Source organism: Sapajus apella, unplaced genomic scaffold (genome assembly GCF_009761245.1).
Source record: "Sapajus apella isolate SASKATOON/1434 unplaced genomic scaffold, GSC_monkey_1.0 scaffold62, whole genome shotgun sequence".
Lineage (NCBI taxonomy): Eukaryota > Metazoa > Chordata > Mammalia > Primates > Cebidae > Sapajus > Sapajus apella.
In genome coordinates this window covers 5,677,702-5,692,187 of record NW_022437002.1, presented here as the reverse complement: position 1 = coordinate 5,692,187, position 14,486 = coordinate 5,677,702, and the positions used below count along the sequence as shown (strand labels likewise).

The following is a 14,486-nucleotide window of genomic DNA, read 5'->3' as shown; positions in this document are numbered from 1 at the left end:
GTATGCAGCAGGTGCTCACTCACTGCTTAGTGAGCAAATGGACACATGAAGATAGGAACACATGAATGGATGGTTTTCTCTAACACAAGGGTTTCCTTGGGCAAGCTGCCCCTACTATTGCTTAGGCAGAGTAGCATGGTCAAAGCTACCTAGCCTGGGCTCCAGAAAGGTCATGACAGCCTGGCCCAGTGTTATGGGCATAACCAAGGTTTGGGAAAGGTCACCTTTCCTGTTGCTGTCATCAGTTAGCAAATACCAGGACTACTCTAGGGAAGAGAGAACGGCTCACCCCATGTTAACTTTATAGTGTGTATTTGACAGGGGATTGTACAGAAATGCCAGGGACGATTAGTGCAGGCTTGGCTTTATTAAGTAAACATGACTGTGTAACATCTAACATCCTGTCTGTACCACGTGGATCCAGCCTTTCCCCGGGTGCTTTGCCAAGCAGCTCCAATTCAGGAGCATTAAAGAGAGAAAGGGAGAACAATTAAAAAAAAATAGGTGAGCAGGAAGCATAATTGCAGCCATCTATTGAGATGGGTGCCACACTAAGCTCTCCAATACATCAGCTCTTATAATTTTCACAAAACCGTTACAGTGTGGGCACCATTATTACTCCATGTTGCAGATGTGGGCTCCGAGGCTTCTTATACAAGGTCATCTAGTTAATAGAAAAACCCATGTGTCTGAGTCTTAAACCTAAGCTCTTAATCATTGTATGCTTTTGCCTCCCATATAAATAATCCTTCCATGTATGGCCAGAACAATGAGCTGGTTTTTTTAGGGGATCATTTGCATGTGTACAGTGCACTATAAAGCTGAAAGCTAAGTCTGATTTTAACTGGGAAGGAAAAATATTGATGCTTACTTGACTTTATAAATAAGTTCTGTAGCTGTCAGATGTTGATATGTAAACAAATGAATGTACCTGTGTTCCGGTAAAACTTTATTTACAGAAATAGGCATAGGGCCAGATATGGCTGTGGACCATAGTTTGCTATACGCTTCCTTAGGTGTTACTGAGTTTAAGGTATCAGATTCTGTAACTCAAGACTCATCTACAGTCCTAGAGGTTATACTTAATGATGTCTGTACACAGTTGTCCTAGGCTACTGCTTCTCAAACTTTTCCACGGACATCCTCCTAACAGCAGAAGAGAATGCGTGTGTATCCCCAGGAGGTCTGAAGGGTATAGCAAGCACAAAATATCTTTAAGCCTTCAAATTTTTGCTTAAAAACTAATGTGAGTTTTACATTGTAATCCAGAATAAATTCTTTTGTTTTAGTATAAAAGTATTTTTTTCTTAAATTGTTGAGAAAACTGATACTCCAATCAAATGAGTATTATTTATCCTGTGGTTTCCAGAAGCTCCTTGCCCTAGAGTCTGCTGAGCACAGTCTCTGAGGGATGACATAGCTGGGGGCTGGGACCGGGCCCCACTATCAGCTCTGGGCCGTGGAGGCAGCCAGGGTTGTTGCAGCTCTTGAAATTCCTTTCTCTAGACTTACTCTCGCACCATTTTCTCTGGTGTGTTTTCTCATGCTGCATTTGTTCATTCATTCACCCACTCATTCTTCTATTTATGTATTCATTCCATCTATCATTCATTCAGTATTCGCTTATAAAACACCTGCTCTATGTTAAACTAGGTTAGGTACTAGACACGAAGATCTCCCAAATTCCTGAGTATTTTGAATTTTTAATATACCTCAGCTATTTTTGAACTCTTCTCTGCCCACTTGCTACAAATATCTGACTTTTCTTCAAATATGATTTCAATCTGATGGATCCTTGGTTGTTTGCCATTGCAAAAGAGAGCATGATCTTGACCTAACTTCAGTAACTCCCTACAGCCTCACAACCACTGCTCAGCATTGAGGCAGGCCAACTCCCAAAATCCTTTGCAAACCCTTCTAATTGAATACATGGAGTTTATTTATTTGTTTGTTTGTTTTAGAGATGAGATCTTACTCTGTCCCCCGAGTGCAGTGACCCAGTCATGGCTCACTGCAGCCTTAACCTCCTGGGCTTAAAGGGTCCTCCCACCTCAGCCTCCAGCATAGCTAGGACAATAGGCAACCACCAGCACACCCAGCTCATGTTTTTTCTGTTTTGTTTTTGTTTTTGTTTGTAGAGTCAGGGCCTTGCTGTGTTGCGCAGGCTGGTCTCAAGCTCCTGACTTCAAGTGATCCTCCTGCCTTGACCTCCCAAAGTGCTGGGATTACAGGAGTGAGCCATCACACCTGGCAACATGGAGTTTAGATTTTTTTATCTTATCACTTCCTCATTCTGATCATGTTAGTTACATTGTACAAAATTGCAACGCTTTGTTTATGTAACAATGCTTGTGTTCTTAAGCTAAATTCAGTTCTATAATTATAACAGTGCAATCATGCTTAACTTATAGCATCTCATGACAGGTGGATGACTGTAATGGTGGAGATACTGGAAGAATGGTGGTGTCGATATCAGTGAGAGTGACAAGTGTGATCACAAATGATGGTGGAGGGAGTGACAGTAGTGGCACTGTGGCCACAGCTGCTGCTGGTGGTGGGGAGGTGATGGTGGTTGTAGCAGTATACGGATGATGGCAGTCGGTAAGGGTGATGAGCTGGGAGCCTCATGACTGGCAGACACCCGGGCAACCCTACCTTCTCTTCTATTTTCTTGCCCCAGTGTCCACAGCAACATCCTGCAATGACCCTGGGGTCCCACAGAATGGGAGCCGGAGTGGTGACAGTTGGGAAGCCGGTGACTCCACAGTGTTCCAGTGTGACCCTGGCTACGCGCTGCAGGGAAGTGCAGAGATCAGCTGTGTGAAGATCGAGAACAGGTTCTTCTGGCAGCCCAGCCCGCCAACATGCATCGGTACAAAGCAGCTGCAGGGTGCACTCTGCCCTTGGGGCTCACAGTTGTGTGTTCCAGAACCCTCCATGCAAGCGGCAGCTGCATCTTGGGCCTGGGGCCAGGAGAACTGGAACAGATGAAAGTTGCAGAAAACTCACCATTTACCCTGCTTTGCATGCATGTGTCCCCACATGCACTCACTCACATTCATACTCTACACACACAGCACTACAAATTCCTCACTTGCTAAAATGGTCCCAGAGATTTCCAAGTCAGACAGGCCTGTCCCTTTCTCTCGGGCCCAGGCTGTACAGGTCAGAAGTAGGACAATGGGTCACTTTGGGTAGTAAAGGCTAACAGGTTCCAAAATGACCCTTCTATTACCTGAAGCAATAGAAGGGTACCCACAGGCTCAGAATATAAAGAAAAGAACCTTGCTTTTCCTGTTCTCAAGGAAATTATTGGCTACCTGGGTTTTGGTTCTTTTAGATTTTAGAGACAGGGTCTCACTCCATCGCCCAGACTGGAGTGTAGTGGTGCCATCATGACTCACTGCAGCCTTGACCTCCTGGGCTCAAGTGATACTCCCCACTCAGCCTCCCAAGTAGCTCGGCCTACAGGGTTATGCCACCACACCCAGCAAATTTTCATATTTTTTTGTAAAGATGGAGTCTCACTATGTTCCCCAGGTGGGTCTCGAACTCCTGGGCTCAAGTGATGCTCCTGCCTTGGCCTCTCAAAATGTTGGGATGACAGGGTTTTGCTTCTTTAGATCTGTTCTCAGTCTTAAAACCTCCCTACAGGAGAGATGAAGACATGAAGGACCTGAGACTTGTCTAAAGTCACATCACTTAAAGAGGGTAGGGCCTGAAAAATCCTGCCTCTAACTACTTGAGACTGAGAGGAGGAGGGAACTTGAAGGAAGCCTGGGATGGGAAAGAAGGGTAAATAGATAGAAACAAACACTCCAGGTGCCTGCTTTCAGGGTATTTTGCTCAGGCGAAATACTGAGTGTTTGTGTCCCCTGTCCATGCTGGCTGTTAGAAGAGAAGAGAACCCATGGTCAATGAGTCCTTACTGTGTACTTGCCCTGTACTGGACATTTACTTAGATAACCTCATTTAACTTTCCTGACAGCTCTCTGAAATTAGCACCATTTCCTCATTTACACTTGAAATTGAAACTTAGACAAATTTGGATATCTTGTCCCAAATCACAGAGCTAGGATATGGCAGAGCCAAGATTTACACCCACGCCAGTCTGAATGCAAAGCCTCTCATTTTCCTACCTCCCACACCACCTCCCCTGCTGGAGATGGGCATGGGGGACTTCTGAGACATCTGCTCTAGGAGCGTCCGCCCTGGCCTGCCCCTCTCTCACGCAGGCTTGATGAGAGGCAGTGCGCTGTCCAGGCACCTGAGGACTGACCTATGCCAGTCATAGTTCTGAGGCCAGGCCCTGAAGGTGAGACGCTAAATCCTGCTCCTCGATGGGAATTGGGAGCCACTAGGGTGTGTGGTGCAGGAAGTTGAGACCTGGGTTTCAAATCCAGCTGATTTCTTCACTATATATTCTGCTGTGTAGAGAAGAGCATGGGATATTGAAGTAGACACATCCAGATTTAGTTTCTGGCTCTGCCATTTACTAGTTTGGTGGCCTTGGGAAATTGCTTCCACTCTCTGAGCTTGGGTTTCCTCATCTGTGAGGAAATACACTTCCCTTATAGCATTGTGGGTTGAGGACACACCTAACCCCAATCTCAAGAAATACTAATCTACTTCCATTCTATCTTCCTTCCTTCCTTCTTTTCATCCTTCCCTTCTTTGATTTCTTCTTTCAAGTTTTCAGACTCACTTTCCTTCCCTAAGCAGGAATGCCATCTGCTCAAGGGAATTCTGATGAGGCACAGAAGGGAATCTGGGAACCTCTGAGGCTCCTTCCAAATTCAGCCTTCTACAAGACTGTGATTCCTTAGACTTATTTTTACAGAAAAGCAGGCGAGATTGTCCCAGGTGGAGAAGGAGGATTGTGCTAAGCTGGGGAGAACAATAAATGTGCAGTGGGCAGGGTGGAGAGGTTAATTCAGTTTTCATCACCCGTTCTTCTACACTCAGCTTTGGGAAATGTTCCTCAGGCAGCAGAATAAATGCCTTTGCCTCTTCTCTCAAACGAACTGGAAATCCCAGTGACATGCTTCTAATTTCCAGCTCCCTGGGCGTTCTGCCATGAGCAAGTCTAGCTGGCCTTGATAACCCTTTATTACAGGGAGGAAGCAAAGGAAGAAAACAAATACTCATTGGACGCTGTCCCCGTGATAGGCACTGGGCTAGACATTTTAGCTACATTATCACAGCTGCAATCACTCTAGGGTGAGGTGAGAGCTTGGGATTCCACTCCCTGGGCTCAGGTCTGGCTTCACCACAGCAAGCTGTGTGGCCTTAGACAAATTGCTCAACTTCCCTGTGCCTTAATTTCCTCACCAGTAAAACAGGGAAAACGATAGTACCTACCTTCTAGCATTGTTTTGAGGATTAAAAAAGAAAATACTATAAAGCACTAAGAACTGCGCCTGATTCATACTTAGCACTGTGGATGTTAGACGCCATTATCATCGTTATTCTTTTACTTTCAAGATGAGGGAGTAGAGGCTCAGAGGGGTGGACAGCTAGACCAAACTCAAACAGCCAATGAGTGGCATTGTCAGAATCTGAGCCCAGGATTGTATGACTTCCAAATCAATGCCCTTTCCACAATTCTTGCCCTCAGTCCAACCTCCCCACTTCTTGGCTGTCTAGAAAGATCTGCAGCTTGCCCCCGTTCCCATCTGGGCAACCGTGGTTTAGTAACCTCAACAGGACCCCTCACTAGCCCTGAGCAGTGGGATCCTTCCTATTGGTGAGGCAGCCCAGGGATCCATGCAAGGCCTTGGAGCACAACAGGCAGCGGCCAGTGAAGCCCATGCCGGGGTTCTGAGTGGGAAGCACATCTAGAAGAGAGCTGTGCACAGGGAGCAGCAGCCTAGAACTCAGAGACATTGACAGTACTTTGGGGATTGGTGGGAGAGTAATGGGGGCAGTTTCAGAAACCACAGAGACTCACCCCATCTGTGGCAAACTTAAAGGAAGAAGCCCCTGAGCTGCCAGAGGGAGGTGGAGGCTGGGAACCCAAAATGGAGGCCTCGTTGTGCCCCCCGGGAAGATTTTCCCAGAGCTCGGACTTCTGATATGACACTGGCTTTCCACTCTCACTGTCCACATCAGACTCTGTTTCTAGGCTGGCCTGGGCAAGGCCACACTCCATGAACTGGACATTGCCATCTTTCTTTGTTAAGTTCAAGGGTCTAGCCTGATTGTACTGGCCTCTGGTTGGCTCCATTTATCTAGCCCTCTGCTCTCGAAGGGTTCAGTGAAGACGTGAGTGAGACGTGAGCAGATCCAGCTAAAGGCACCACCCTCACTCAGAAGCTCCTGCAACAACTCGGCTCTCCCCTGCTGGTCTGCAGGGAGAAGCACTCCTCTACACTGGCCACTGCCACCAACTGTGTGGAGGTAGAGAAGGGGAAACAACAGACTTTGGAGCCAGTCCCATGTCAGTTTGAGTCCCAGAGTAACTCTGGCAAGTTACTTAGCCTTTCTGAGCCTCACTTTCTTCCTTTATAAGTCAGGAAGAATAATCCATTGCTTGTTGAGTTGTTAATGAGACATAAATGAGATAGTGTATCTAAAATGCAATGTGTCAAGTCTAATACGTAATAGATGCGTACTTGAGTGTTTCTGGTACTCAGGATGGTACTTGGGATATTATTTTCCCATGTGGGAAAAAAAAAGCAGACTCCTCACTGATGTGGCCTGATGTTCAGCCACATCAGGGCTCTTATGCCTGACCTAAAGACCTACCATTTGTTTGAGACCCTGTTAGGGATTGACCCAGCCCTTTAAGCCTGACCCTGAGTAAAAGCCACAGCCAGAGGTGGCTCCACAACACAGCCAAAGCAGCAGTGCCCAACTCTATGACAAGCCAATGGCTGCCCCTAACTTTGGAATACCCTTTTGCTGTCCCCACAAAAACTCCTCTTGGATTTTCTAGCCAGCCCTTAAATGGCTGTCTGTGTTCCTGTGGGCTCAGTGTTTGCATCCTCTGCTGGTGCCCTGTGGTTTCCAGACCAAGCCATATCTACAGCCTTAGCCATCCTGCTAATGACCCCACACGCTTCCCAGCCTTCACTGTGTCCAGTCCTCATGCCATGGTACAACAGCCCCAGGCATGGAGGAAAAGAGCTGATCCATGCTCTGGGGAAGCTGCCCAGAAGGTCCCTAGGTAAATAGGTTGCTGTGTCACCTGGCCACCTTCTTCCTCCCCACCTGCCTGAAAGGCCTGTCATCTCAGGGAAGGGCGACCATGCCGACTGATTGGGGATTAATAATAGTGCCATACAACTGAGGCACACACATACGCTTGGACAAGGCCTTTTGGAAAGTTGGAAAGTATCTGCAGCCGTGAGCAGATGCCAGGAGCACTGGCAGTGCAGGAGACCAACTGTGCTTGGCAGGCAAATGTGAGCGTGTTTCCCACTCCTCCTGACATCAAGTGCACAGGAACTTGCAGTCAGGACCCACAAAGCTCGCCTGGCAGCTGGATGTGAGGCAGTGAAGGAAGACCATGTACTTCATAGGTCTGCAGACAGTGTCAGCTCCATATATCAACCATTCACTCTCTACCAAATGCTTTAGCAGACATCGCCAGTAATCTTTACAACCACTCCACAAAGAAGATAATGTCTCTTTTTATAATAGAGGAAGGACATCGAAGGCTAGAGAGACTAGATGAGTTCCGTAAGTTCACACAGCTGGGAAGCAGCAGGGCCAGGTATTTTAAAAAAATAATTTATTGAGGTGAAATGCACCTAACGTAAAATTACCCGTGTTTCAATGAACAGTTCAGCGTCACCTGGTATGTGTCACAGAACCACCACCACCATCTCCGAAACATTCCCACCACTCTAAAGGAGGACTCCATCATTCCACCTTCCCCTGAGCCCCTCAGCCAGCTTTAACTTCAGCCTGTCAGCCTCAGCCCCTCCTCTCTCGATAGCACATTAGCAACACCCATGAAAATGAGCCCAGGGCGAACAGGCAGCCTCACCTTGTCTTCTTCTCTCCTCAGCTCCCTGTGGGGGCGACCTGACAGGACCATCCGGAGTCATCCTGTCACCAAATTACCCAGAGCCCTACCCGCCAGGCAAGGAGTGTGACTGGAAAGTGACCGTCTCTCCAGACTACGTCATCGCCCTGGTATTTAACATGTATGTACCTTTCCCCCGGGTGGGAGATGAAGGGTTCGGAGCAGCTAGGGGCTCTGGGACCTGGGTCTCCAGGTGAGTATTCACAGGTCTGTGAGCAGAATTCTCAGCTCCATGGGAGGTGAACAAGCCAAGAGAGAGAAACTAGCATTTATCGACCGTCTACGTGCCCAGCACCACGTTCAGCCGTCTCACGCATATCATCTCATCTAATCCTTGTAGTAATTTGTGAGGAAACTACTATTATTTCTTCTTTACCGCTGAAGATACTGGGACCCGGAAGGGGGACCTTTGCTGGATGCCCCTGCCCCGCCCTCTGCATCCCCTGTCTGCTCCCCGGGCCCCTCCCACCCCACTCCACAGGTGTAAATGGACAGGCTTAGGTCCCAGGCATTCCCCCATCTAGGTCCTGCACTTGCTCTTTCATTCCTGCTACAGGAAAGCTCTTCAAAAGAACTATCTCTGCCTTTCTCTGCTTCCTCACCTCCCGTTCACTCTCAACTCACCGGAACCTGGTTTCTGCCCCCACAGTTCCACTGGGAAACCCCTCTGATAAAAGCCACCCACAAACTCCTGGTTCCAAACAAAATGGGCCTTTCCGTGTTTTATCCCATCCACCTCTTGATCACCCCCTCCATCCTTAGTCTGATGTTTCCCTTGGTTTGTGTGAAGTCACACTCCCCGGTTCTCCAAGCTCTTCTGTGACTTCGCGTGGACCTTTTTTAACGCGTCTTCCTTTGCCGGGCTTTGTCAAAACCTCCTCTTGTTCCCCCACACCCCTTTCCTGGACAAGCTCAGTCATTCCTGTGTCTCCACTCTCCTCTTGTAAGTGGAAGACTCCATTCTACCACCCACCCTGGCTTTCTTCTGAGCATCAGCCTCACTATCCAGCTGTTGGACATCTCTGTCTGGGGCCTGCAGACGCCACAAATGAACATGTACAAAATCAAGCCTATTCCTTCTCCCCCAGAAGAGCTCTGTTCTGAGCCTTGGGGCTGGCATTGACACCTGCTCTCACGGCTTCTTCCGCTAGCAGTGACCGAGGCCTGCAGCCTCCACCGTCTTCACTCAACTCATGTATTTTCCTCTTCTCCATCCTGTCAGTTCCCTTCCTGGTTTGAGCCCTATCATCTCCCATCTAAATTATTGCCCTCATCTCCTAGTGGCTTCCTCTGCCCCATCTTGCCTCCCATGCCGATCTCTCCCTAAGCTAGCTGTCAGAGTGATCTTGTCACTCAAAAATGCTGAAATAACCACCCTGCTTTCCATTTTAACATCCTCTGATGACAGTGCTCAGCAATAAAAAAGAATGAACTACTGATACATGCAACAACGTGGATGAGTCCCAAAAATATTATGCTGAGTGAAAGAAGGCAGACACAAAAAAGTACATAACGTATGATTCAATGCCTATAAAATTGTAGGATCAGCAGAACTAATCCCTGGTGAAGAATTCTGATCAGTGCTGGCATCTGAGGGTAGAGAAGGTTGAATGGGAAAGGGGCACTTGGAACTCTCTGGCATGGTGGGACAGTTCTCGGTCTTGATGTGCATGTGTCCAAACTGATGGGGGGCACACGTTAGAGCTGATCATTTCACATGGTGTAAATCATACCTCAATTCAAAAACAAAGAAACAAACAAATAGATCCAATAGTCCTCTCTTGCTTATAAATAAGGGGCCAAACTTTGGAGCTTCATTCCAAACAATCTGGCCCCTGCCTACCTCTCCAGTCAGCCCCCCACCCCATCCTCAGCCCACCCTATCCTAACTAAGCCCTGAGCTCCAGCCGGACGGAGCTCCTTGCAGTTCCAGGGCCTCACAGACTCTTTCACATCCTTATGACTTTGCTTCTGTTTCTGTCTCACAGCAACTTCCTGTTCCCTCCTTGTCCTACCTCTAAGGGTCTTCTCATCTCCCAAGACTCAGTTCAGACTTGACCCCCTCCATAAACGTTTGATTTTTCATCCTCCCCAAGGAACCTCGCTTTGTGTTCCTGCTCTGCCTCGGGCTGACTTTATACATTATTTTGTTGTTGACATGCCTGTCACTTCCTACAGCACCATCAATTTTTGAAGGCAGAAATGGTGCCTGACATGTCCCCATGTCCTTGGCACCTTGCACAGTGCCTGGAATATTGAGGGTGCTCAATATTTGATGATAGAAGGAAGGGAGGGACAGAAAGAAGGAAGTTAGTTAGGAAGTGGTGATGCCATCATTTGTGACCAAGACTGACTCCCTCCAAAACCTTCCCTGGTGACTTTTAAAAGAGTAGATGTCAAGAAGCTGAATTACGTGGGCAAGAGGACTGTGTCACCCAGCAGTGGTGTGGTGACCCCACAACTGACAGCAGTGTGAGAGGATGTTGGGTGGGAAGGAGGCCAGTGCACCTCTGGCTCCCAGTCCCCTATCCTGTCTCTCAGCCAGCGTTACCTCCTTTGTCCTAGAGACGCATGGCCTCCTCCCTCCACTATATATCTTAGCCAAAGGGTACAGCAGTCATTTTTCTCTCAATTTCAAATAGAGTACAGTAAGTCCTCAGTGTCATCTTGGAAACTGTGACTTTAAGTAAAATGAAGTACAGCAGCTCCTCAAATAGTGTTTCCTTCAATGTCATATCATTATATTGTTTTGTTTTTGTTTTTGAGACAGTCTCATTCTGTCACCCAGACTAGAGTGCAGTGGCACAATCGTGGCTCGCTGCAACTTCTGCCTCCCAGGTTCAAGCAATTCTCATGCCTCAGCCTCCCAAGTAGCTGAGATTACAGATGTACACCACCACACCTGGGCTAATTTTTGTATTTTTAGTAGAGAGAGGTTTTGCCATTTTGGCCAGGCTGGTCTTGAACTCCTGGCCTCAAGTGATCTTCCTGCCTTGGCCTCCCAAAGTGCTGGGATTACAGACATGAGCCACTGCACCCAGCCTATAATGTTGATGAGGGAAAAAAAAAAATTGGTTTTGTTACATGTCATTTCACTTAAAGTCATGATTTCTGAGAGCCTATGAACAACACCGCGGACCTGCTGTATCTGAGTATCCCAGCCCGTGGCTGGGCATGAGCAAATTTGCCTCTGAAATCTGTTCTCTGCAAGCTCATTTACTTTTCTATGGTTTTCATCTTTGCACACTTGATTGGTATCAATTGCCTTTGTTAAATATATACTTACAAGTAGAATTGCTGTACCAGAGCAGGGTCACTTCAAAAAGTTTGTGTACAAATTGAATTAAAAGATAAAAATAAAAATTATAAACTTTATTACTCAACATAAACTCCATCAACCTCAAGACACCTTTATAAACGATAACAGTCATTTAGTCCATCGCAAAAGAACTGAGTGTGCCAGCAATTTCACCATGTCAATGTAGTCCTTTTTACTTTATTAACTGAAGGAAAAAAAAAAATAAGTGCCCTTTAAAGATTTTTTTAAGATTAGGAAACAAAAAGCAATAAGAAGGAGCCAAATCAGGACTGTAAAGTGGATGCCTAATGATTTCCCATTGAGACTTGAAACATTCCCCTTGTTTGATGAGAGAAATGATCAGAAGCATTGTTGTTGGGGAGGAGGACTCTCTCCTGAAGCTCTCCAGGCATTTTTCTGCTAAAGCTTTAACTAACTTTCTCAAAACAATCTCATAATAAGCAGATGTTATCATTCTTTGGCCCTTCAGAAAATCAACCGCAAAATGCCTGGAGTGTCTGGAAAAAAAAAAAAAACCCATTACCTTGGCTTTTGCTCTTGACCAGTCCACTTTTGCTTCAACTGGACGCTTCCACCCCTTGCTAGCCATTGCTTTGGTTGTGCTTTGTCTTCAGATTGTAGACAAATCTGGCAAATCCATGTTCCATCTCCTGTCCTTGGGAGAAATGCTTCAGGATCTTCATCCCACATGTTTAAAATTTCCACTGAAAGCTCTGCTTTTGTCTGCAGCTGATCTAGAAGCAATAGTTTTGACAGCCATCAAGTAGAAAGTTTGGTCAACCTTAAGCTTTTAGTCAAAATTCTGTAATCTGAAGCAGTCAAGATGTCTATGGTGTTGGCTCTTGTTTGTGTTATTAATCATTGGTCCTATTCAATTAGGACACAAACAGGATTAATTTTTTTCCTCTCAAATGGATGTGGAGGTCCACCTTGGTGGGCTTCATCTTCATCATCATCTCTTCCCTTCTTGAAACAAGTTATCCATTTGTAAACTGCTGATTTCTTTGGGGCATGGTCCCCATAAACCTTTTGCAAAGCATCAGTGATGTCACCATTCTTCTCCCCAAACTTCACCAAAAATTTGATGTCTTTTCTTGCTTCAATTTTAGCAGAATTCAGTTTGCTCTGATGGAGGCTTTTTTTCAGGCTGATATCTTGTCCTTCTTAATGACTCACATCAGATCCTGTGCAGACATGCTATCAAAAGTTAGTGTGAGCTTATTTTGGAGCAAAAAACTTTTGAACTCCATTCATAATTTTTTCATAATATGCATTTTCCATGAACTTTTTAAAGACCTCTTGTATGTTCAGATTTATTAGATACGATGAAACAGTCCTCCAAAGTGGTTAGAAGACTGTGAACCATTCACTTCATGAAAGTATGAACCATTCACATTCCCACCAGCAGGGCATGAGAGGTCCAGTAGCTCCACATTCTTGTCAATACTTGGAATTTTCCATCATTTTCACTCTAGCCATTCCAGTGGGATAAATTACATTCATGAACTCAAATATTCAGTTTGCTCAACTAAGTTTTTAAAATGGATTTTTCCCTCACACCAGGGTCAGAATAGCTAAGAGTGAGGACATTTGTGGGTGCTAGGAGTGGTGTAATAGCAGACCTTGAGGAGAGCTGGAGCACTGGCTTGGGATGAAGCCACGAAGCTGGGGTCCCTCATGGTAATAGACCCCTTCCTGCCTGGGAATGGCTCCCTAGTTGGCTCATTCTCTCTTAGAAAATGAGGTTCAGAACAGCACAGTATGAGGATATTGGTGTCAGGTAAGATACCTGGGTTCCGGACTACTTTGGTTGACAACTTGAGTTGGCAACTCATCTTCCCTTCCATATAAGGCAGATGTTAGATTTTCCGCTCCAGATTTTTGAACACTGACTGGAATCTGCCTCTGCTCCTGAGCCTGCCTTTTCCATCTTCTCACCTGACTGAGGCCATCGAGGCCTCATCTTCTTCCTTTCTACCAGCCAGTCTTTGGGAGTTGGGTACCAATGGGATGGTGGGCTTGCTCCCTGGGAGGCCCCATGCTTTGGTTGAACCTAAGACCCCAGCAAAAGCCTTTATTTGACCTTAGTGGGGTGGGGGTGGGATTTTTTTTTCCCTAGCTTTAACTTGGAGCCTGGCTATGACTTCCTCCATATCTACGACGGACGGGACTCTCTCAGCCCTCTCATAGGAAGCTTCTATGGCTCCCAGCTCCCAGGCCGCATTGAAAGCAGCAGCAACAGCCTCTTCCTCGCCTTCCGCAGCGATGCATCTGTGAGCAATGCTGGCTTCGTCATTGACTATACAGGTAAGGGCCCTGGTGCCAGAGAGTACTGAGGACAGGTCCAGCCAACATGGCAGAGAACAAGTAGTGTAGCATAGTGAGGAGAGCCCTGGGCTGGACCACAGCAAGCTCACACCAACCCTAGCACTGCTGCCACCTGCAGAAACCTGCCTTTCCTGCACCCCTCTAGATGGCTTAGTGTTCCACCCCTATATTCTCCAAGAGTGGGAAGAAAGGGGACCAGTATACTTTTTGCAGCCCATCTATTTTCAACCACTACTCTTCTTGTTCACTTTTTCTATGATGGTCATTCCTAAGTCTACTTCAACCTCATAAGCTTCATAGCTATCAGCTGATATCTTCCTGGGCACTCCCCTTCACTAAAGAGCGTTCTGATATGAGGCTCAATCTTTCAATCTTTCTCTACACCCAGAGCTTCTCACCATCCTGGGTAACTTCAACATGCCTATGGACGGCTCATCTAATCCTTGGGTCGTGGTGCTTGGACCTCTGTCCCAAGGACACCACTTGGCCACACTCTGACATCTCGTCATAGACTGCTCGCTTTCTGATACCTCCTTATCACATTTGCTCATCCTGCCAGCTGACTTACTCCCATTGCACATTGCACATCTGTGCTAATTAAGGCAAGTTCAATAGTGTTATGATCAAAAGCAAGAGTCAACAATTCTTCTCTCAAAAATAGTAAATATTGTAGGTTTACCTATGACAACTACTCAGCCCTACCACTATAGCGCCAAAGCAGCCATAAACAAAACATAAAGAAATAGGCATGGCTGCATTCCAAAAAAAATTTTCCTTACAAAAACAGGCTGTCCCTGCCTGGTTAAG

At 46.5% G+C, this 14,486-nt stretch overlaps 1 protein-coding gene across 5 annotated transcripts in view; it reads left to right on the top strand.

The window, feature by feature from the left end:
• The window catches only part of CSMD2 (CUB and Sushi multiple domains 2), a 617,682-nt gene that overhangs the window by 470,048 nt on the left and 133,148 nt on the right, over positions 1-14,486 (top strand). For all 5 annotated transcript variants that reach the window (XM_032246841.1, XM_032246839.1, XM_032246837.1 and 2 more), the window contains 3 exons: positions 2,681-2,872; positions 8,015-8,153; positions 13,471-13,658. In XM_032246841.1, coding sequence (XP_032102732.1) covers positions 2,681-2,872; positions 8,015-8,153; positions 13,471-13,658 — 519 coding nt within the window. The remainder of the gene's footprint in view (positions 1-2,680; positions 2,873-8,014; positions 8,154-13,470; positions 13,659-14,486) is intronic.